The sequence below is a fragment of the Petaurus breviceps genome, unplaced genomic scaffold (genome assembly GCF_028583685.1).
Source record: "Petaurus breviceps papuanus isolate PSGF00001 unplaced genomic scaffold, PetGlider_PUasm1.0 37, whole genome shotgun sequence".
Classification (NCBI taxonomy): domain Eukaryota; kingdom Metazoa; phylum Chordata; class Mammalia; order Diprotodontia; family Petauridae; genus Petaurus; species Petaurus breviceps.
The window spans coordinates 90,329,858-90,351,708 of NW_027186296.1; the positions used below are offsets into that span (position 1 = coordinate 90,329,858).

The 21,851-nt window shown below is 37.9% G+C and overlaps 1 protein-coding gene across 1 annotated transcript in view; it reads right to left on the reverse strand.

Moving 5' to 3' along the window:
- ABLIM1 (actin binding LIM protein 1) overlaps positions 1-21,851 on the reverse strand; it is a 284,912-nt gene that overhangs the window by 108,771 nt on the left and 154,290 nt on the right. Inside the window, exons 5-6 of the mRNA XM_069099028.1 lie at positions 10,606-10,732; positions 7,824-7,917 (exon numbers count right to left, since the gene is read on the reverse strand). Of these exons, the coding sequence (XP_068955129.1) occupies positions 7,824-7,917; positions 10,606-10,732 (221 nt within the window). The remainder of the gene's footprint in view (positions 1-7,823; positions 7,918-10,605; positions 10,733-21,851) is intronic.

Here is a 21,851-nt window from a genome sequence, read left to right on the forward strand (position 1 = left end):
CAAACACACACACACACACACACACACACAAACACAGAGTCTGCACAGTGAGTTATTTGGGGAGAGGATGGAGAAAAACAATGAACAGATATAGGCATTTAATTCTATCCTCTATTTCAGTGTACAGTGTGTATGTGTGTGTGTGTGGGGAGGTTTGGGGAGTGGTGGAGGTAAGTTTTGTTTTCTACTACACAATGTCCATATTGTAGTTGAGGGTAGTTCACGGTCATGAATTCAGTTTGACTCAAAATTTGAATGCCTACTATGTGTGAGGTATTGTGCTTGGCAATGGGCAAAAGTAAAAATGACATGGTCCTCAAGGGAAAAATTGTACTGGAAGGATATAATGTACACATACATCTGCATCAACTGTAGAATGGGGATAATAACAGCCCCTACCTCCCAGGACTGTTTTGAGGATCAAATGAGAAAATACTTGTAAAGTGCTTAGCACAATGCCCAGCACACAGTAGGTGCTTAAAAACAAGTGTCTACTTTCTTCCTTAGACAAAAACAAGATAATTTTATAATGAAAAGACTTATAACTAGCATTTATATAATGCTTTAAGATTTGTAAAGCAATTTCCATATATTTTTTTTGGCTCATTTTTTTGGAGGGGAAATTGGGGTTAAGTGATTTGCCCAAGGTCACACAGCTAGTTTTTGTGTCAAGTGTCTGAGGCCAGATTTGAACTCAGGTCCTCCTGACTCCAGGGTTGGTGATCTATTCACTGTGCCATTTAGCCACTTCCCCCTCCCCGCCCCCCATATATTTTCTTGTTTGATTTTTACAACCCTATGAGGTAAGTATTATTCTCATCCCTACTTTAGAGATGAGGAAGCTGAGACTTCCAGGTTAAGTGTCTAGATCTGGATCACACAGATAGTATGTATCTGAGGCAGAATTCAAACTCAGGACTTCCTGAAACTTAAGGCCAGTACTCTATCCATTACTCAACCTAGTTACCTCTAAGGAGGGAGAAAACATCAACAATTGAAGGAAGAGGAGACCCAGAAATGTTCTGAATGGGAGGTAACAACTGACAATCCTCTCTTTTACCTTCAGTTCTGTTCAGTTTGCTAAAATTTTGTTGAATGCATAGTAATAAAAGACCTTGTCTCACACAATAAGGACTACTAATGATGATGATAATAATAAACATTTATATAGCTCTTTAAATTTGCAGAATGCTTTACACATAAAGCACCTTTGATTCTCATAACCACCTTGTGAGGAAGGTGCTACTGCTATCTCCGTTTTACAGATGAAGAAACTGAGTCTGAAAGAAGCTAAGTGACTTTTCCAGAACCACATAGGTAATAACTGAGGCAGAATTTGAACTCAGGTCTTCAAGTCCAGCATCCTAAATACTGCATCATCTCTCTGACTTGTTTGGGGGAATTCACAATACTCTTGAAGTAGGTTACTTCCAACCCAACTATTCAATCCTTCCAATGAACAGAGTATTCCCAAAGTCTGCTCTGAAACTCAGGGCATACCATGTAGAGTGCTTTACTCTTTCCTCAGAAAAGCCCTGGTACTTAGGCAGTACCATTGCCCCCCATTTTACAGATGAGCAACAGTATGGAAAAGTGAAGAGACTTACTTAAAATTACATGACTGGAAAATGTCTGAACTCTACTGCTGCTTCCCCTAGGCTGTAAGCCCTCAAACAAATGACACCCCAGTCATAGGTTATATAATCACTGAGCTAGATGGCAACTTCTAACCCCCTCTAGTATGACACTCCCATCTCCTGCTAATTTATTTTTTATTCTTACAAATGAGGAAGGAAACTGAGGGTTAACCGCAGCTAGCTAGTAGAGGAGATGGGGTGTTTGAGTTCTAGTGTCATTTCCACTATACCACCTAATTCCCAGCTCCTTACATGAGAAAGACAGTTTTTGATTTGCCACAGTCCCTCTGGCAGAAGGATATCTCAAATTTGAGTTAATCACTGCCACCTTTTGAACACTTATGGCCTGTTGGGAAGTCAAAAACATCAGCTTCTAGGCAAAGAAGAAACAAAGTTATCAGTCTTTGCAGATGATACACTGGCATACTTAGAGAATCCTAGAGAATCAAGTAAAAAATTACCTGAAATAATAAACAAATTTAACAAAGTTGAAGGATATAAAATAAACTCGCATAAATCATCAGTATTTCTATATATTATTAACAAAGTCCAACAGCAAGAGATAGAAAGAGAAATTCCATTTAAAGTTACTGTAGACATTATAAAGTATTTGGGAGTCTACCTGCCAAAAGAAACCCAGGAACTATATGAACACAAACACAAAACACTTTTCACACAAATAAAGTCAGATCTAAATAACTGGAAAAATATCAGGTGCTCATGGGTAGGCCAAGCTAATATAATAAAAATGACAATCCTACCTAAATGAATTTACTTATTCAGTACTGTACCAATCAAACTACCAAAAAATATTTTATAGAAAAAACAATAACAAAATTCATCTGGAAGAACAAAAGGTCCAGAAATCAAGGGAATTAATGAAAAGAAATGCAAGGGAAGGTGGCCTAACCATACTAGATCTTAAATTGTATTGCAGCAATCATCAAAACTTCTTGGTACTGGCTAAGAAATAGAGTGGTGGATCAATGGAATAGGTTAGGTATGCAAGACACAATAGTCAATGACTATGGTAATCTACACTTTGATAAATCCAAAGACTCCACCTTCTGGGATAAGAACTCACTGTTTAACAACAACTTATGGGAAAACTGGAAAATAATATGGCAGAAACTAGGCATAGACCAACATCTTATACCCTATATCAAGATAAAGTCAAAATGGGTACATGATTTAGATATAAAAGTTGATACTATAAGCAAACTAGAAGAGCAAAGAAGAGTTTACCTGTCAGATCTATGAAGAAGGGAAAAATTTACAACCAAGGAAGAGATAGAGAACATTATAAAATGCAAAATAAGTGAATCTGATTGCATTAAATGAAAAATTTTTGTACAAAAAGCCCCAATGAAACCAAGATTAGAAGGAAAGCAGAAAGCTGGGGAACAATGTTTATAGTCAGTGTCTCTGATAAAGGCCTCATTTCTAAAATATATAGAGGACTGAGGCAAATTTATAAGAATTCAAGCCACTCCCCAACAGATAAATGGTCAAAGGATATGAACGGGCAGTTTTCAGAGGAAGAAATTAAAGCTATCTATAGTCTTATGAAAACAATGCTCTAAATTATTTTTGATTAGAGAAATACAAATCAAAACAACTCTGAGGTACCACAGCAAATCTATCAGATTGGTTAACATGACAAAATAGAAAAATAAATGTTAGGGATGTGGGAAAACTGGAACACTAATGCATTATTGGTGGAGTTGTGAATCGATCCAACCATTTTGAAGAGTAATTTGGAACTATGCTCAAAAGGCTATAAAACTGTGCATACCCTTTGACCCAGTAATACCCCTTCTAGGTCTGTATCCCAAAAAAATCATAAAAAATGGGAAAAGGACCCACATATACAAAAATATTTATAGCAACTCTTTTTGTGGTGACCAAGAACTGGAAATTGAGGAGATGTCCATCAATTGGGGAATGGATGAACAGGTAGTGGCTTATGAATATAAAGGAATACTATTGTATTATAAGAAATGATAAGCAGGCTGACTTCAGAAAAACCTGGAAAGACTTATATATGAACTGATGCTGAGTGAAATGAGCAGAACAAAGAGAACATCGTACATAGTAATAGCCACATTGTGCGATGACTTTCATAGACTTAGCTCTTCTCAGCAATGCAAAAAGCTAAGACAACTCCAAAAGGCACATGATGGAAAATGCTATCCACATCCAGAGAAAGAACTCTGGAGTCTAAGTGAAGATGGAAGCATACTATTTGCTTTCTGTTTCTTCTTTCTCATGGTTCCCCCCATCAGTTCTAATTCTTCTTTACCTCATGACTAATGTGAAAATGTTTAATATGAATGTGTAAGTAGAGTCTATACAAGATTGCACACTGTCTTGGGGAGGAGGAAAGAGAGGAATGGGAAGAAAATTTAAAACTCAAAATCTTACAGAAGTGAATGGTGAAAACTAATAATAAATTAATTATAAAAATAACCATCCGCTTCAAACCTTATTATAAAACACTAGAAAAAGAGTATCCGTCCAGTGTTTACCACTTCTTCCAAGCAGCTATTTTCTTCCATTTCCTTTGGAGCTGCTATCACTGTCCCATGCATTATCAAATGGACAAGTCCTTCAACCCAGAAAGTCATCCTGATAATTGCATTTTCAAGCACTTCATTCACTAGTGGTGGTAGGTAGGAGGAAAAAGGAAAGGGCTAGGCAAGGTGGGAGGTGTGTGGGAGGTAGGGGGTGGATATTCAGAGCATGAGCTGTACTTTTATAGTGGCAACGTGGCCAAACTGGCTCCCAAGCTTGCTGCACTGCATCATTGTTTGACAACCACGAAGGGTGAATTCTCCAAGATCCCACACCCATCTGAGGAGGGCAAAATGCCAGCAGGGTGGATTATGAATCTAAGGGCTGAATGTGGTGTGACAGCAGCGCCCACTAGAATGTTATCAAAAAAAAACCTCATGGGCTTTCACTCCATCAGAGCTACCGTCACTCAAATTCTAACTCCAAGGATTTAACAAAATATTCTGAAAGTATATTCTTGAGGCTACTTAACTTCCAGGAAAAAAAAATATTCAGCTATATTTTTTCTTCAAAATGGTATGAGTTTGCAAGAAGTTTTAGATTGGACATTCCTTCTTGTAGCTATTACAGCAAATTGTTCAAAGTGAAAGTAAACAAAAAACCTGTTTGGGGTACCAATTACCAACTTTGATGGTACCAGCCCAAAGCAAGCTCATTTCCCCCAACGGAAGATATGCATTCTTTTTTAACTTTTGCTAAGTTCTCTTTCAGATCTGTGGGACATATTCAGTTTCTCCTTTTTTGTACCTCATAGAGTCATATCTGGGATACTATCCAGATATTACTAGTATCTGGGATACTATGTTCTATTTTGTTGTGTGTGTATGTGTGTGATTTTTTTAAAATTTGATTTCTCAACTCCTCTTTTTTTTCCCAATTTTATTTCTACCACATAGAGCAGATCAAACTTCTAGACCCCCATAAAAGAAATGGTGTTCTTTTTATATTCTATTTATGGTCATTCCTGTTTAAAGGAAGTAATTTTCCTATAATTATCCATAAAGTCTAGAATCATCATCAGCAAAAGAATTTATTGAAAACTTACAGCTTCACAGGTGGCTCTGTGTTGAAAATATGCAATGCCAGATGCAGGGCAGGAAGAGAGAATTCTGGTCAACTGAACAGAGTATTGTATGGAAGTATCTCCACAATGTATGTGAAGCTACCCCTCAGTGTAATCAACTGGTTTTACTATCACTGACTATAATGTTGACCTTGACCCAGTTGAAGGGACTAGGCTTATTTAGCCTGGTGAAGAAAAGTCTCAGGATAAACATGAGAGCTATCATAAGTATGTGAAGGGCTATTATCTGGAAAAGAGATGACATTTATTCTATTTGGCTTCAAGGGGAAGAACCCAACAAGTGATAGAAGGTCTAAAGAGGGAATTTTTCAGTGTATAGGTTAGACTAGATGGCCACTGAGGTGCCTTCTATCTCCCAAATTATGTGATTCTACAGAGTTCTTTGAAAGAAAGGTGATCCAAGGTCTTCTAGAAAACTAAAAATCAAAACTAGCCCTCTGCCGAAGAATCCCATCAAGGGGAAGTTGGGAAACATCCTGATCCTTCTTTGAGCTTTGTTTCTTCATAAGTGAAATGAGAATATAATACTAGTCCTGCCCTCTTTATAGGAGTATGATAAAAAAGATTTATGAGATAGTACATATAACATTTTGTAAACCATTGTAAGAAAGCATATAAATATCAGTTCTTATATTAAGATTATATATTTAGAGCTGAAAGGGACATTACAGGTAGTCATTTATCAGTGATTTAATAAAATAGTAAATAGTTAAAATATGACATGTAAATTGAAATTAAAAGTAAATGCTTGTTTGATAATACTATTAACAATATCTCAGAGAGCCCTTCTGAATTGATTTCCTTTGCCCTCTGAAGTTTGAAGATTAAATCTGTCTATGTTCATATAGTTCCAGGGGACAGATAAAATTAGTCCAGGAGTCTTTCCTGCTGCTGGGCCAGTCTTGGTTCTAGTTGCTGGACTTCCTGCTCCACCTCTGTCCTGATCCATCATCTACAGGATCCACCCTAAAAGGTAGGGTGTGGGTTTGTTCCAAGTAAGGTAATCTTTACTTTTCATGAGGGCAAAGCAACACCCACACTAGGGAGCCTTCTGCAGTGGGTGGGAGTGTGTGCCATCCACATAATGATTACATTCTGACTTATAGTGTAGTGATTTCTGTTCATGTCTTATCCCTATACTGGACTGGAAGTTCTTTGAGGGCAAGGTCTGCTTGTTTTTAATCCTTCAGCATTTAGCAGAGTCTCCTGAACATAGAGGCTTTATCATGAATGCAAGAGACAATGTTGTCACTGACCACAGACAGACTACCAGGCTGATAGTAATGGGGAAAGTGTGACCCAAAGCTGTCTTGCCTGGAAGAGCCACATAGACAGACAGAATATACTGAGAGTGTTCATCACTACACAGGATGTGGGTTTCTTAAGGCGGGGGACTCTACCTCTACATGTTTCACTCATCCTTTCTTTTCTCAGATCATCTGATATAAAATATATAGAGCTTTGCAAAGCTTAAAGCATTAAAAAATGCTAGCTGTAATTTTTTTTATCAGTTGTATTTCTGAGGCTATTAAACAGTATTTCTGTATGTGTGTACATGCACACTGCATGCTTATGTGCATGCACACATGAACATTCTCCTCACCCCAGACCTAACACTAATTGCTTCCTCTGTTCCAGCCGTTCATATAATTTTCTTTCTGCCCCAGTCTCACAAACCCTTGATTCTTCCTCTTGCTTTTGTTAAATTCGCTTACATTCTTAACTGTAAACTGATATCTTTGCAACACACCTAAAAAGTCTAACTTCCAGCAGAAAGCAAACACAAACAACTTTGTACAATGCCTGTAAGACAAACATAGTAAGACTCCCACGGCAGCTCCAAACCTTAATGTAAGGGAAGGGAACAGGAAGGAAATGAACATTTCTATAGCACCTACTGTGTGCCAAGTAGTATGCTAAGTGCTTTACAAATATCTAATTTGATGCTTTGACTCTGAGGTAGGTGCTATTATGATCCTCGTTCTGTAAAAATAATAATACTAATTGCTAACATTTATATAACACTTACTATGTGCCAGGTACTGTGCTAATTCTTTACAGTTATTATCTCATTTGATCCACATGACAACCTGGGAGATAGTTACTCTTATGATTCCCATTTTATAGTAGAGGAAATTGAGGCAGACTTAGGTTAAGTGACTTGCCAGCGTTACACAGCTGGTATGAAACTGGATTTGAACTTCTCTCCCTGACTCCAGGCCCAGGGCTAATTCACTGGGCCCCTTAGCTGCTTGTAAGACCACATCCACATGGAGGAACAATCTTTTCTCCATTGGTAGACAAAGCCTATGAAAATAAAACAGTTTCTCATATAGTAGAAATCGATGTTAAGATTATCTGAAGTGGTTAAATCTAGTTTTTCTTCGAATTCTACCATAAAGGTGTTAGTATAGGTGATTTGTGCTGTTTCTGATTGTATTGAAAAGTCCCTGAAACTCTAAAACTTGTGACTTTTTTTTGGTATGAAAACAGACATATTGGTTATAAGAAAGAAATCTGTCACTTACCTCTAAAACTTTCCCTGTGATGAACTGGTGACAAGCTTCACATTTGACACCAAAGAGCCCCTGATAGTCCTTTTCACAGTAAGGAGCTCCATCCCTGTAGAAGAAAGCCCGAGTGGTGTGAATCTACTTCCTATTTCGTTAAACTACTGCTCTGTAGATTGTGTGAAGATAGCCCTGCAGGGATCCAGAGCTTGTGGCAAGTAGAAAAGGAAACCCATCCCCCCACCTACACTCCTATGAAATAATATAAAGAATAGTTTTTGTTCTTTGAGAACACATGAGGATACCAGAGTCACACACCCAAGAACACCCAGAGGAGTCAGAGAGAATAGAGTACCCTCTGCCATACAGATACAGCCAAGTAGCTTTAGGTCAGTAATGTCTATAACTATGATTTAACTAGAAAGTATTACTGCCCAGCATCAGTGGAAGCTTGTGTACATACTGTATTCACATATAAATTCATTCCAATTGCAGAGCCTAAAAGGGTCCCGGATTGTGGCACTTTCTCATTACAACGTTTCTGGACAGGAAGTGTGTGATTGCTAAGCCTGTTGTCTTCCTTTGATGTGGCAGCAGCTTCTATGGCCCAGCCCTCTCAATAAATTCAAAACCTGAGATCCAGAGCCAGGAACCAAGGGAAAGACTTGGACTTGGACTCCCTCCTCTTCCATTCCTAGTCTACTTTATTCTCCTCTTCTTTGTCTGGTATCTCCATGACCTTCAGAGGCCTCATGTAAATGATTTAAAGGCAGAGGTATCATTTTGTATTACTTCATCTTCCCATATAGCAGATGCATTGCACACAATAGGCACTTAATAAGTATTAGTGGAATAAATGAATGAATGGTGATATAGGGAAGCCCAGAGCTCTCTAATTACGGAACCTTCAACTGACCCTAGTCTCCTAGTCAGACCCTTAGAACTTTCCTTTCTATAGTGCCTTGAATATAGTAGGCCCTTAATTTGTTGAATTAAATATTTTAATATTTTCTCTTCTATGCCCCCAGTCCCATCCCAATAAAAACATGCTTATCCTGAGCCCATTTTCCATAGGCCTTCTAGGCTCTGCTTTATGTCAGTTAATATTTTAAAAGATATTTTACATTAAAAAAAACCCCACAAACTATGCAGAGAGTCATGTTTCCACATATAATCCCTTTTTTGGTTCTATTCTGCATATAGAAAAGTCCATTTCTTTGCTAAGCTCAGAATAAAATAATACTAAAATATATAAGGCAAGAATATTCAAATAGGGTGGGGTATGACCTATGTAAGTTGCTTAAACTCTCAGTGTTCCAGGCAACTCTCCAAAGGTGCTGACTTTCCCATATCAATGACATAAGTCTAGTCTCTATACCTTTAGTTGCCTTTACTGGGGAGAACTACTTTGATGAAATAATTCTTGCTAAAATACTAATGACTGATTAAGCCTTACTGTGCCATTCTTCCCCTCCTAGATGATTTATTTGTGTTTCAACAGAAGCCTTTAGAGACTCAAGACAAATTCTAGCTCTTCCACTTGTTTAGGCCAGTGGGCAAATGTTTCTGGGCAGGGAGCTGCTTCCTAAGCATTTTTCAAATCTTACCACATGGGCAAGTGCTTTCTGTGTCTACGTATGAGACTGGGCCTGATCAGACACATCCCCAAAACCTGTGACAGGAAAGGATTATGATGCAGTACAAAAATGAGTGGATTTAGATCCGAGGGTTCTGACCCTACCTATGTCAATCATTCTCTCTGTGACTGTGGGCAAATAGTTCACCTGCACCAACGCACAGCTTCCAGATGTGAAAATATATAAAATGTAATAACACTATCACCTAAACAAAGTTGCTTAAAGGCAAACATCTTGTATATCTTTAAAAAAATTATGTAAATATAAGTAATCTGATCACATCTCATACTCCCTATTTAATCAACTTCAATGGCTCTCTAATATCTCTAGGATCATATATAAAATTCTCTTTTTGGCTCTTAAATACTTTCATAACATGGCCTTTCCAATCTTCTTACAACTTACTCCCCTCCACCTAGTCCACAAGCCAGTGACACTGATCTCCTTATTCCTTGAACAAAATATTCCATCTCCCTACTCCCTCATGCCTAGAACTTTCTCTCTCTTCATCTCCACCACTGGTTTCTCTGGCTTCCTTTAAGACTCAGCTAAAGTCCCACTTGATGCAAGAAGACTACCCCAGTCTTCCTTAATCTTTGAATCTTCCCTTCCCTTTCTCCTAAATATATCTAGCTTGTTCACGGTTGCATGTTGTCTTTCTCATTAGACTGTGAGATCTGAGAGCAGGGACTGGTTTTTGCCTTTCTTTGTAGCCCCACTGCTTAGTCCAGTGCCTTGACAAATGCTTGTTGATTTGATCCATGAGCTCAAGATTCTAAACAGGACTGGCCTTCCTTGGCTAACTGAATTATGAAACAACATTAAAAAGTGTTGGCTACCAACTTGGGACATTTGAGAAAACTGGGGGATGATCACTGATTCACAGAATCATAGGTTTAGAGCTGGAAGGGACTGCAGAGGTCATTCAAATTTTCCTCATTTTACAGATAAGAAAACAGACGCTATTGTGACAGCTGGTATCTGAGATGAGATCTGAACTCAGGTTGTCCTTACTCCTTACTTAGGACACTACGCTGCCTCAATGATGATGAGCATGCTTTTTCTGGATTTCATTCATCAAGTGTCCTCTGTCGACCACTGAGAGCATTTGGTTTTGTAACCCACTCTAAATTCTAGATTCCATATAGTGAGAGATTTCTTACTTGCTGATGTATTCCCCAGTGAGGACTTTTCCGCAGGATTTGCACTTAAAACATCCCAGGTGCCATTGCTTATCCAGAGCCAGCAGTGCCTCTCCATTCTTTATGTCTCTGCCACAGCCAGCACAATCTGGAAAACAGCAACCAACAAAGAACTGCATTTTTGTTGTATAAAACCCATGCCTGAAAGGAAGGCAATGAATGAATACCTTGTGGGATGCTTAAAACTATTATTTATTTCAAATTGAACTCCATGTACAGAAAGGACTTTGGAAAAAGAGAAACTCTAGATACTATATAAGACATGATTCCAAATGACTAATAATTAAAGAAATGCAAACTAAATGCAAATGAAAACAATTGAGGTTCTGAAGCTATTTGGCAAAGATGACAAAAATGAAAAGATGAAATTTGTTTGCAGGCCTGGAGAAAGGCAGGGATGCTGATACACTGTTGAAGGAGCTGTAGATTGGTCTGGCCATTCTGGAAAGCAATTTGGAACTATGCCCTCAAAGTCACTGAACTGTGCATGACCATAACACAGTGAAGCCATGGCTAGACCGAAATCCCAAAGAAATCACACAGAGAGGAAAAGGACCCATCTGTACAACAACATTTGTGGCAGCTCTTCTTTTACTTTTTTTTTTAACTGTAGAATTGGAGACTAAGTGGGCATCCTTCAGTTGGGAAATGGCTGCACAAATAGGGTACAGGAATATAATAGGATATTACTATTCCATAAGAAATAATGAAAGGGACAATTTTAAGGAAACTCATAAGGAAAGATTTATATGAACTGATGCAGAGTGAAATGAATAAAATCAGGGCAACACTTTATACAGCAATAAAAACTGAAAAGGAAAAACAAGTTTGAAAGATTTAAAAACTCTGATCAAAGTAATGACAATTCATGACTACAAAGGACTGGTTAACACATACTTCCTAACTGCTGACAGAGAGAGGTTAAATGATCTCAAGATATAGAATGAAACATGTATTTTTGGACATATCCACTGTGTGTGTTTATGACGTTTTATCATGCATATTTATTACAAGGATTGTGCTTTTCTCTTTTTAAAGTGGGGAAGGTACAGGATATTTGTGGGTCCAAAAAAATAGTAAAAGAAATGAACAGCACAGAAGCTTTAAAAAATGCACAGAATAAAACGGGAGTTCAGAAGAAAACTCAGACAAGCAGAACAGCTCTGAAAATAATGTTGAATTTATTACATACTTTTTTTATAGTGAACTTTATGTAACAGAAATTCATAGTTTTGTGGATAATATGCTTCCTATTCTACTTTATGGAAATTTTCTTATTTTTGTTTCTTGCTTTTAAATTCAGAAAAAAAATTTCAAGCCCAGAATATTTATCATACAATTCTAGTTCAGCTTTTTGAAGCCTTCTAAGACCTTCCCAGCTTCCTGAGAGTTTACTTTTCCCTCCAGAGTTGACTGGGGGTACCATGGATAGAGTGCTGGACCTAGAGTCAGGAAGGCCTAAATTCAAATCTAGCCTCATAGACTTACTAGGCGTGTGACCCTGGGTAAGTCACTTAATCTGTGTCTGCCCCAGTTTCCTGAACTGAAAAATGAGGATAATAATAACACCTGCTTCCCAGGAGATTGTTGTTAGGATCAAATGAGATGATATGTGTAAAGTACTTAGCACAGCACCTACTGATGAATAAATGCGTCATCTCTTCTATTCTCAATTCTTAAAGATTTTATTGCATGAACTTTTTTTCATCATGTTAAGTATTTTACATGTATATGGAGCCTCACTCAAGTAGATTATCTCGGTATAGAGATGACCCTAAGTTCTTGGAACACCATGCCAGCAGACTGTAAGCCCTAAAGGGCCCTAACATGCTGAAAAACTTTCATTCTATAAGCTTCACGATGGCCCAAGATTCTGCCTGAGGATCTCCTACGTCTAGAAAGGCCCACACTAGAATATTAGTCACAATGTAACACATTTTTTTCAGGCATAGTTACTCAGGAGACAATCTTTTAAGGCATAGAAGAGTTATAATTTGCTTTGGTAGGAAACATCTGTCCCACTAAGACTAACCCTGAGGTTTTTTTTTTTAATTCAATTTTTAATTTATTAATTTGTTTCCTTTTAGTTTACAGGATTCAATTCCACAATTCCTTGAATTTCACATTTTGTCCCCCTCCTTCCCCCCCCCCCCCATGGCGTCTTATAATCAAGTATAGGATCTGTAAGTACTTTCACATTATACAATGGTCAGGTTATAAGGATGGATTATACCAGCTGGAATGAAAAATGGTAAAGAGGACATAAAATCAAATAAGAGAACGAAAAAGATCAGGTATTTTGCTTCCACCTGGATATTAATTTAGTTCTTTCTAGTTCTTTCTCTGGATGCACGTGTTTCTCTCCATCATGCGTCTTTTGGGATTGACTTATATCCCTGCATTGTTGAGAAGAGTCCAGTCTATCAAAGTTGGTCATCACACATACGTTGTGTCTGTAATTGTGTACAAATTCCTCCTGGTTCTACTCTTCTCACTCAGCATCAGTTCTTTTAAGCCTCTCCAGGTAAATATGAAGACCGCCTGCTCCCCGTTTCTTATAGCGCAATAATATTCCATAACATGCATATACCACAACTTGTTCAGCCATTCCCCAATTGATGGACACCCCCTTAATTTCCAATTCTTTGCCACAACAAAAAGAGCTGCTATAAACATTTTTGTACATATGGGTCTTTCTCCCATTTCTATGATCTCTTTGGGATATAACCCTAGGAGTGGTATTGCTGGATCAAAGGGTATGAAAGTATTTATAGCCCTTTGGGCATAGTTCCAGATTGCTTTCCAGAAAGGCTGGATCAGTTCACAACTCCACCAACAATGCATTAGTGTTCCAGTTTGCCCACATCCTCTCCAGCATTTGTCATTTTCCTGTTTTGTCATCTTAGCCAATCTAACTGGTGAGATGTGGTACCTCAGAGTTGTTTTGATTTGCATTTCTCTAATCAATAGTGAATTAGAGCATTTCTTCATGTGCTTATAGATAGCTTTAATTTCTTTCTCTGAAAACTGCCTGTTCATATCCTTTGACCATTTATTAATTGGGGAATGACTTGTATTCTTATAAATTTGACTCAGTTCTCTGTATATTTTAGAGATGAGTCCTTTGTCAGGGACATAGGTTGTAAAGATTCTTTCCCAATTTCCCACCTCCCTCCTAATCTTGGTTACATTGGCTTTATTTGTACAGAAACTTTTCAATTTCATGTAGTCAAAATTATCCATTTTACATTTTATAATGTTCTCTAATTCCTGTTTCGTCATAAAGTCATTCCCTCTCCACAAGTCTGATAGGTAAACTATTCCTTGTTTTAGCAGACTGCTTACAGTATCAACCTTTATACCTAGATCATGAACCCATTTAGACTTGATTTTGGTATATGGTGTTAGATAATGGTCTATGTCCAGTTTCTGCCATACTATATTCCAGTTTTCCCAGCAGTTTTTGTCAAATAGTGAGTTCTTATCCCAAAAACCAGGGTCTGGGGGTTTATCAAACAATACATTACTGTAGTCATTGACTTCTGAATCTCGTGTGCCTAATCTATTCCATTGATCCACTCCTCTATTCCTAAGCCAGTACCAAGTAGTTTTGATGACTGCTGCTTTATAGTACAGATTGAAATCTGGTAAAGCTAGTCCACCTTCCCTAGCATTTTTTTCCATTAATTCCCTTGATATTCTGGACCGTTTATTCTTCCAGATGAATTTTGTTACTATTTTTTCTAACTCTATAAAGTAGTTTTTTGGTAAATTAATTGGTATGGCACTAAATATATAATTTAATTTAGGTAAAATTGTCATTTTTATTATATTAGCTCGACCCAGCCATGAGCAATTGATATTTTTCCAATTAGTTAGATCTGACTTTATTTGTGTGAAAAGTGTTTCGTAGTTATGATCATACAGGTCCTGGGTTTGTTTTGGCAGGTAGATTCCCAAATATTTTATAATGTCTACAGTAACTTTAAATGGGATTTCTCTTTCTACTTCTTGCTGTTGAGTTTCATTGGAAATATATAGGAATGCCGAGGATTTATGTGGGTTTATTTTATATCCTGCAACTTTGCCAAATTTATTTATTGTCTCAAGCAGTTTTTTACTTGATTCTGTAGGATTCTCTAAGTATATCATCATATCATCTGCGAAGAGTGATAGCTTGGTCTCTTCTTTGCCTAACTTGATTCCTTTGATTTCTTTTTCTTCTCTAATTGCTACTGCTAACATTTCTAGCACCAGATTGAATAAGAGGGGTGATAGTGGACACCCTTGTTTCACCCCTGATCTTATGGGAAATGCTTCCAGCTTCTCCCCATTGCATATAATACTTGCTGATGGCTTTAAATAGTAACCCTGAGGTTTTGAAACCAATATGGTAGAGCATAGAAGTTCTTAACCTTTTTTGGGTCACAAACTCCTTTGTCAGTCCGGTGAAGTCTATGGGGTGGCCCTTTTTCAGAATACTGTTTTGAAGTGCACAAAATTAAATAACATGAGATTGTGAAGGAAATCAATTATATCGAAATAAAGTTATCAAAATATATTTTAAAAAAATTTTCAGTTCTCACTACACCCTTGATACTGTGAAAAGATTCCTGGATGTGGAATCAACAACAACTAGCTGTATGCCCTGGAAACACAACTCTTTGAACTTCAATTACTTCACTTTTATTCATTTATTTTATTTACATTTTGCTTTTTGGAGGGCAGCTGGGGTTGAGTGACTTGCCCAAAGTCACACGGGCTAGTGAGTGTTTCAAGTGTCCGAGGGTAGATTTTTAGCCGACCAAATTACTTCACTTTTAAAACAGTGATAATGATACTTTATTTTATAGGGTGGTTGCAAGGACCAAATAAATATAAATGCTCTAACCTACCTACTCCACCTCATTTCACACAGATTTTATTTTTGACATTAAAGCTTCCTGACACAATACCTCTGGGGCTCATTCTTTCCTTCTTACTTGCCTGGCTTCTCTCCAGTCCATATTCCAAACCTACCACTGACTTCTTCCATATCTCTATTGTATCTGTTACCATCTTTCTTCCTTCAAGGCCTAATTCAGGTACCACTTCCTCCACAAAGCCTTCCATGATTCCCTCATTGTTCTTTCTTCAATCAGTCTTTATGTGCTCATTATGTCCAAACCAGAATTATAGTCATTTACATACATTACATCCCTGTAGAATAAAAGTTGTCAAGCTCCTTGAGGATAGGAACTATCAGATTTCCCATTCTTGTATTTATATTCCTCCCTTTATTATACAATAGCTTCTCAGTAAATACTGACAGATGGAGCAGAAGGGATAAGTATACATAACACCTGCTTTGTGCAAGGCATTGTGCTAAGTGCTTTCCACATATTATCTCATTTGATTCTCACAGCAACCATGATAAACAGGTACTTTTATTGTTCCCATTTTACAAGTGAGGAAACTGAGGCAAACAGGGGTTCAGTGAGTTCTCAGGGTCACACAGGTAAATGTCCAAGGCCGAATTTGAACTCAGGTCCTATTGAGTCCAGGCCCAGTGCTCTATCCACTCTACCAGCTATTTGCCTAAGACCAATCATAGTGGATGATTAGTTAGTCAATAATACATCTATTACCTACAAATAGCTATCTAATTTGACACTTGGTGCAATTTTTTTTCAGCTTAGGCCGAATACAATGACTCACATCTATAGTGGCTTATTGTTTGCAAATTGCTTTCTTTACAATCACCCAATGAAGCAGCCAGTATAAAATTTTGTTATTTTTTTATTTAACAAAAGAGGAGACTGAACCTCTGTGAAGGCAGGTAAGTTGAATCAAAAAGCATCTATTAAACACCTGCTTGCTATATGCTAGGGACTGTGCTAAGTAACAACAGTAATAGTAATCATCCTTCACACTCAAAGAGGACCAAAGGAGCAGCATGATGTTGGGATCAGATTACAGTGTGCCTCACTGGCTGCTCAGAACAACACAGGCTCAGGAGGCTGTACCACAGGTTGGGCACAAAGAGTCCATTGGAACATTTGGGATGGAGGTGTCTCTAAATTTGTGCATCTCACATCTCTTTTGAGCTAAGTACTAGGGAGACAAAGAAAGGTAAAGGGGCATCTAGGTGGCACAGTGAATATAGCACCGGCCCTGGAGTCAGGAGGACCTGAGTTCAAATCCAGTCCCAGACACTTAACACAAAAACTAGCCATGTGACCTTGGGCAAGTCACTTAATCCTGATTGCCGCCCCCTCCCCCCCCCAAAAAAAAAGAAAGGTAAAAAATAATCCCTGCTCTCAAGGAGCTCACAGTCTAATGAAGGAGATAACACACACACAACTCTGCACAGAATGGATATATATGAGAAAAATGGAGACAATTTCAGAGGGAACGTACTAGGACTTGGAAAGATTTCCTATTGCAGGTGGGATCTTAGCTGAGATCTGAAGGAAGCTGTGATAGCCACAAAGTGGAAGTGAGAACAGAAAGAGTTCCAGGAAGAGGCACAGTTAGAGAAAATGCTTGGAGTGAGGAGATGAATCATATAGAGCTCACTGGCTTACACAGTACATGGAAGGTAGTAAGGCATAAGAAGTCTGGAAAGGTAGGAAGAGGCCTGGTTATGAAGGGGTATAAAAGTCGAGCAGAAGCTTTTATATTTGATTTTGAAAGTGACTGAGAGCCAATGGAGTTCACTAAGTAAGGGTGTATGTCTGGCTTGGTCAGACGTGCGCTTCAGGAAGGTCACCCAGACGGCTTGTGGAGGATGGTCCCACGTCTGGTGGAGCCAGAATATAACAAAATCTCATCCATGCCTGATTCATGTCCCACAAGGGGGTTCATCCAAAATCATCTTCCTCAAATTCTCCTGACGTTGTGAGGATACCAATGGAATATTCAAGGTGTCCATCTGTTATCCCTTGCTCTTGCTGTGTGATCACTCACTTTTTTTTAATTACCTTGCACCATTTAGATATTATCCAGAAGAACTGGTCTGGGCTCTATCCTTCACAAGAGAGATTAATTCCCAGAATTAATGGGCCTTATGGGAATGGGATGGTCTTCATTTAGTTTCTTCCTCAGAGTTTACTTTAAAATCTCATACTTCATTTCCTTTAGCACTTCCACCTCCAATGAGGCCAGAGTATAATATAAAGTTATTTTGTTACGTTCTACAGCATGAAAAGGTGAGTTAAGACATAGTACTTGCCCTCAAAATGTTTACAATATAGTTGATCAATTCAACAAGTCTTATTAAGTATACAATCTACAAAGTAGTGTCCTAGAGAGGAATGAATAACTGCAATGAAGAAAAGTAAGGTTAATTTCTTAATTCAAAGGATCACCTCCTAAATTATATATTTTGTACATTTGTTTGGTATATCAGATTTTAAGTGGGGTCTGTTCTCCAATACTCATAGCAAATTAAAAAAATTTATGAAGTAGACCCCAAGTATTTTACTTCACTTCACAGATGGTAATACTATTTGCCTCTAGAATAAATTTAGGGAAATGAATCTACATCATATACCAGGAAAGATTTGTTTATTTTAATCCAAGTGGAAAAAAACAAAATGCTTCAAGCTTAAAAAAAAAAAAAAAAAAAAAACCCCACAGTGTCCACTAGGTGGCAGCAAATATTTAAATGTTAAGTAGGATGGTGAAATTTTATCACTGGAAAATTTTTCTGGGCAATGCCCTTCACTTAGAATTAGAAAATTATTAGAGCTGAAAGGGACCTTAGAGATCATATGTCCAATTCCTTTATTTTTAAAATGAGGAAATAGGGGCGGCCAGGTGGCTCAGCGAGTAAGAGCACCGGCTCCAGTGTTGGGACGACCTGGAGATCGAATCCCGGGCTCAGACACTCAGCACCACACCCAGAAAATAACTGGCCGTGTAACCTTGAGCAAGTTGCTTAACCCTGATTGCTTAAAAAAAAAAATGTAACAGAGCTAAAATGAGAAAATAGTTTCTGAAAGGAAAAAAATGACTTGCTTCATACAATACAGGTAGTTAAGGAGCAAAAGTAAAATTTGAATTTAGGTTCCCTGACTCCAGATCTAATTGCTACCCAACAGCACCTTGATGTCTCATGGGCTTATTGTCTCATAGATTTGGAGTTGCATTCAGAGGCAGAGGTTATCTATCCAATTCCTTCATTCCATAGATGAGGATCTGAGGTCCTAAAAGGTCACACAGCTAGCAAGAGGTACAATTTGACTCTAGATTCTGATGATAAATTCCACACTTTTCCCATGGTGCTATTTTGTCTATTAATCACATGGAACCACTGATTTTGTGTGTGTGTGTGTGTGTGTGTGTGTTGGAAGAAGCCCTAGAAATCATTTTTTACAGATGAGGAAGACTCATTTTAAGTCTGGATGGTTGCAATAGTCTTCTAGCTGGTTTCCTTACCATAAGATTCTCCCCACTTCAGTGTAGCCTCCACTCAACTTGCCAAAGTAATCTTCCCAAAAGGCAGATATAACTGTGTCACCTTCTTATTCAATAAACTCCCTTGGTGCTCCCCATAACCACTAGGATCAAATATACAATCTTCTGTTTGGCTTTTAAAGCCCTTTATAACTTGGTCCCTTCCTGCCTTTCCAGCCTTCTTCACTTGCTTCCACAAACTCTACAATCCAGCCACACAACATACCATTTCCAACCTCATGCTTTTTTCCTCATTGTTACCTATCTTCCCTATGGTCTCCCTCCATTCCCCGCTCCAGCCATTCCTAGAAAGCTCTCCCTTCTCATTTCAGTCACCTGGTCTTTTTTTGTATCACCATCACTTAGCACCACGACTGTATGCAGTAAGCACTTAATAAATGCTTGTCAATTTGACTAGAGGATAGAGAGCACATTCATTCTATCTTCCCTTGCTAGTCTGTTTTACTTGACTACTACTGGGAACATGTCTGTCAGTGGGCCTGTGTTCTAACTCATCTTCAACATCTTCACAATCCCAAGGCATTTCTTATAAGAAATCCCCCAAAGTTTCTAGAACCTTAAAAGTAAGTATTCAGTAAGAGTGGGGTGGAGTTGGGTCTATAGATAGTCTTTCAGAAATCATGTCTTTTTTTCTTCAATGAGACAAAGAGAAAAATGGGAAAAGGAAAAAGAAATCTCCTAGAAGTGCTAGAACTGGATGGCATCTTAAATAAAATTAATTAAAGAGATGAGATTAAAACCTAAGTCTTCTGTCTCTCAAGTCAAATCTCATTCTATGACAACATGCAAATGTCTCACTAAACTCTGGTCTGGTAGTAACAACAACCACCAATAATAACTAGGATTCACATAATGCTTTGAGGTTTGCAAGTGCTGTAACATATATTATCTCCTTTGATCCATATAATAACTCTTTGGGATTAACTCAATGTTATCCTCTTCAGCTTCTCTGGTTGGCTTAATTTGGGATAAAAATAAAATAAATTGGTTATTTAAGTAGAAGAGATCTCTTTAGCTCAAACACCAAAAGCTAATTATAGGAAGACATAAATTTTATCAAAACAACAATGGATGGTCATCATCCATAAGTCATTAGCTCTCTGGTAACCCATATCCCCTCCATGAAAAATACCCTGGCATCCCTCTAAGATGCCATAAAACCACAATGTCATATATATTGGTAAAAACCAAATGCTACTTTTAGCAATACTCTAGGAAGAGAAAAGATATTATATAGAAACATAATGTTTGTGTTCAGTCAATCAGTCAGTGATTTTTTTAGTTATTTCCTACAGATTAGGAACTGTCCTAGGTCATGGGGCTATAAAGACAAAAATGATAGTCCATGCCCTCAAAAAGCTTATATTTTACTGATTGAGACAACATGTGCAAACATAATTCCTGTCTATGCAAAAAGAATACAAGGGTAAGGCTGTGTGTGTGTGTGTGTGTGTGTGATTAACAGTTGAGGTAATCAGGAAAGTCTCATGTAAAAGCAATAGTTTAAGCTGATCTTTGAGGGGAACTAGGATATTAACAAAAGGGGAAACATGAGAAAACACTTAAAATTTACCTCTGTTTTCACAGTTTTTTTTTGGAGGGGCAATTGGGGTTAAGTGACTTGCCCAAGGTCACTTGGCTAGTAAGTGTTAAGTGTCTGAGACTGCATTTGAACTCACGTCCTCCTGACTCCTGGGCTGGTGCTCCATTCACTGCACCACCTAGCCACCCCTGCTTTCACATTTTAAGTGTCTCATCTCTGCCTTCCTGTTTTTCAGCTATGAAGAAAATTATTTACACAGAAATGAAGATTTTTATAAATAAAAAGCTGGCAATGGGCATTTGCATTTTGCTAATGTGAATAGCCGAATGGAATACAGAAAGGTTAGTTCACTATATCTCTACCATAACTTTGTTTTGCTATAGAAGACATGCACTTGGTAAATATTTTTCCTAAATGGTTGCAAATCTCACATCATAACAACTTTTGAATAATCAACATTACAATAACTAAAAGGGCAATGGAGAGATGAATATGGTGGGCACAAGTAGGCAGCATCACATTCCTAGTGATGACATATGCTCAAGATATGGAGTAAGGGTATGTAACTGAGGAAGTACAAAAATGGAAAAGAAGGTAGACTCCTTAAATGGTGGGAATCTGAGATGGATGGACAGCCTGGGTTCTGTACAGCTACCATGAAATGTAACAAGACCTAAAGGAAACCCTAGAGGGATTCATATTGGGATGGATTCTATGTAGAGTGTCTATGGAAAAACATACATAAGAATTGGAGAGGATAGGCATCATGGGCTATGATCTGTATTAATTAAGAGAGTACCCACATCTACAAGATCACTGATCAGCTGAAGTACTGAAAAGTTTAAATTGTGCACACAATCTAGCAATTTCTTATACTGAGAGCCAATACAACAAGGCAGAGTGATGTCCCACTCCATTCTTGGTTCCATTTTAAAAGATGCTTTTGTCCCACTGTAATATCCCAGAGCAAAGAGATTTCTGATATCATATTTGGTATTGCATCATGTGCACCTGTGTCCTTGAAAATTACTTAAAATTTATGAGAACAACATCTAGTTTTAGGGAACACATTTGCAGGCAGCAAAGATATTTTCATATGTGTTTCAGCTAAGTTCCTGTTGGTTCAAGTAGCCATGGTCTTTACTAGGGCATCTGGTAAAGTTACTTAGATACACCACAGAATCAAGACCCTGTAGAGCTAAGT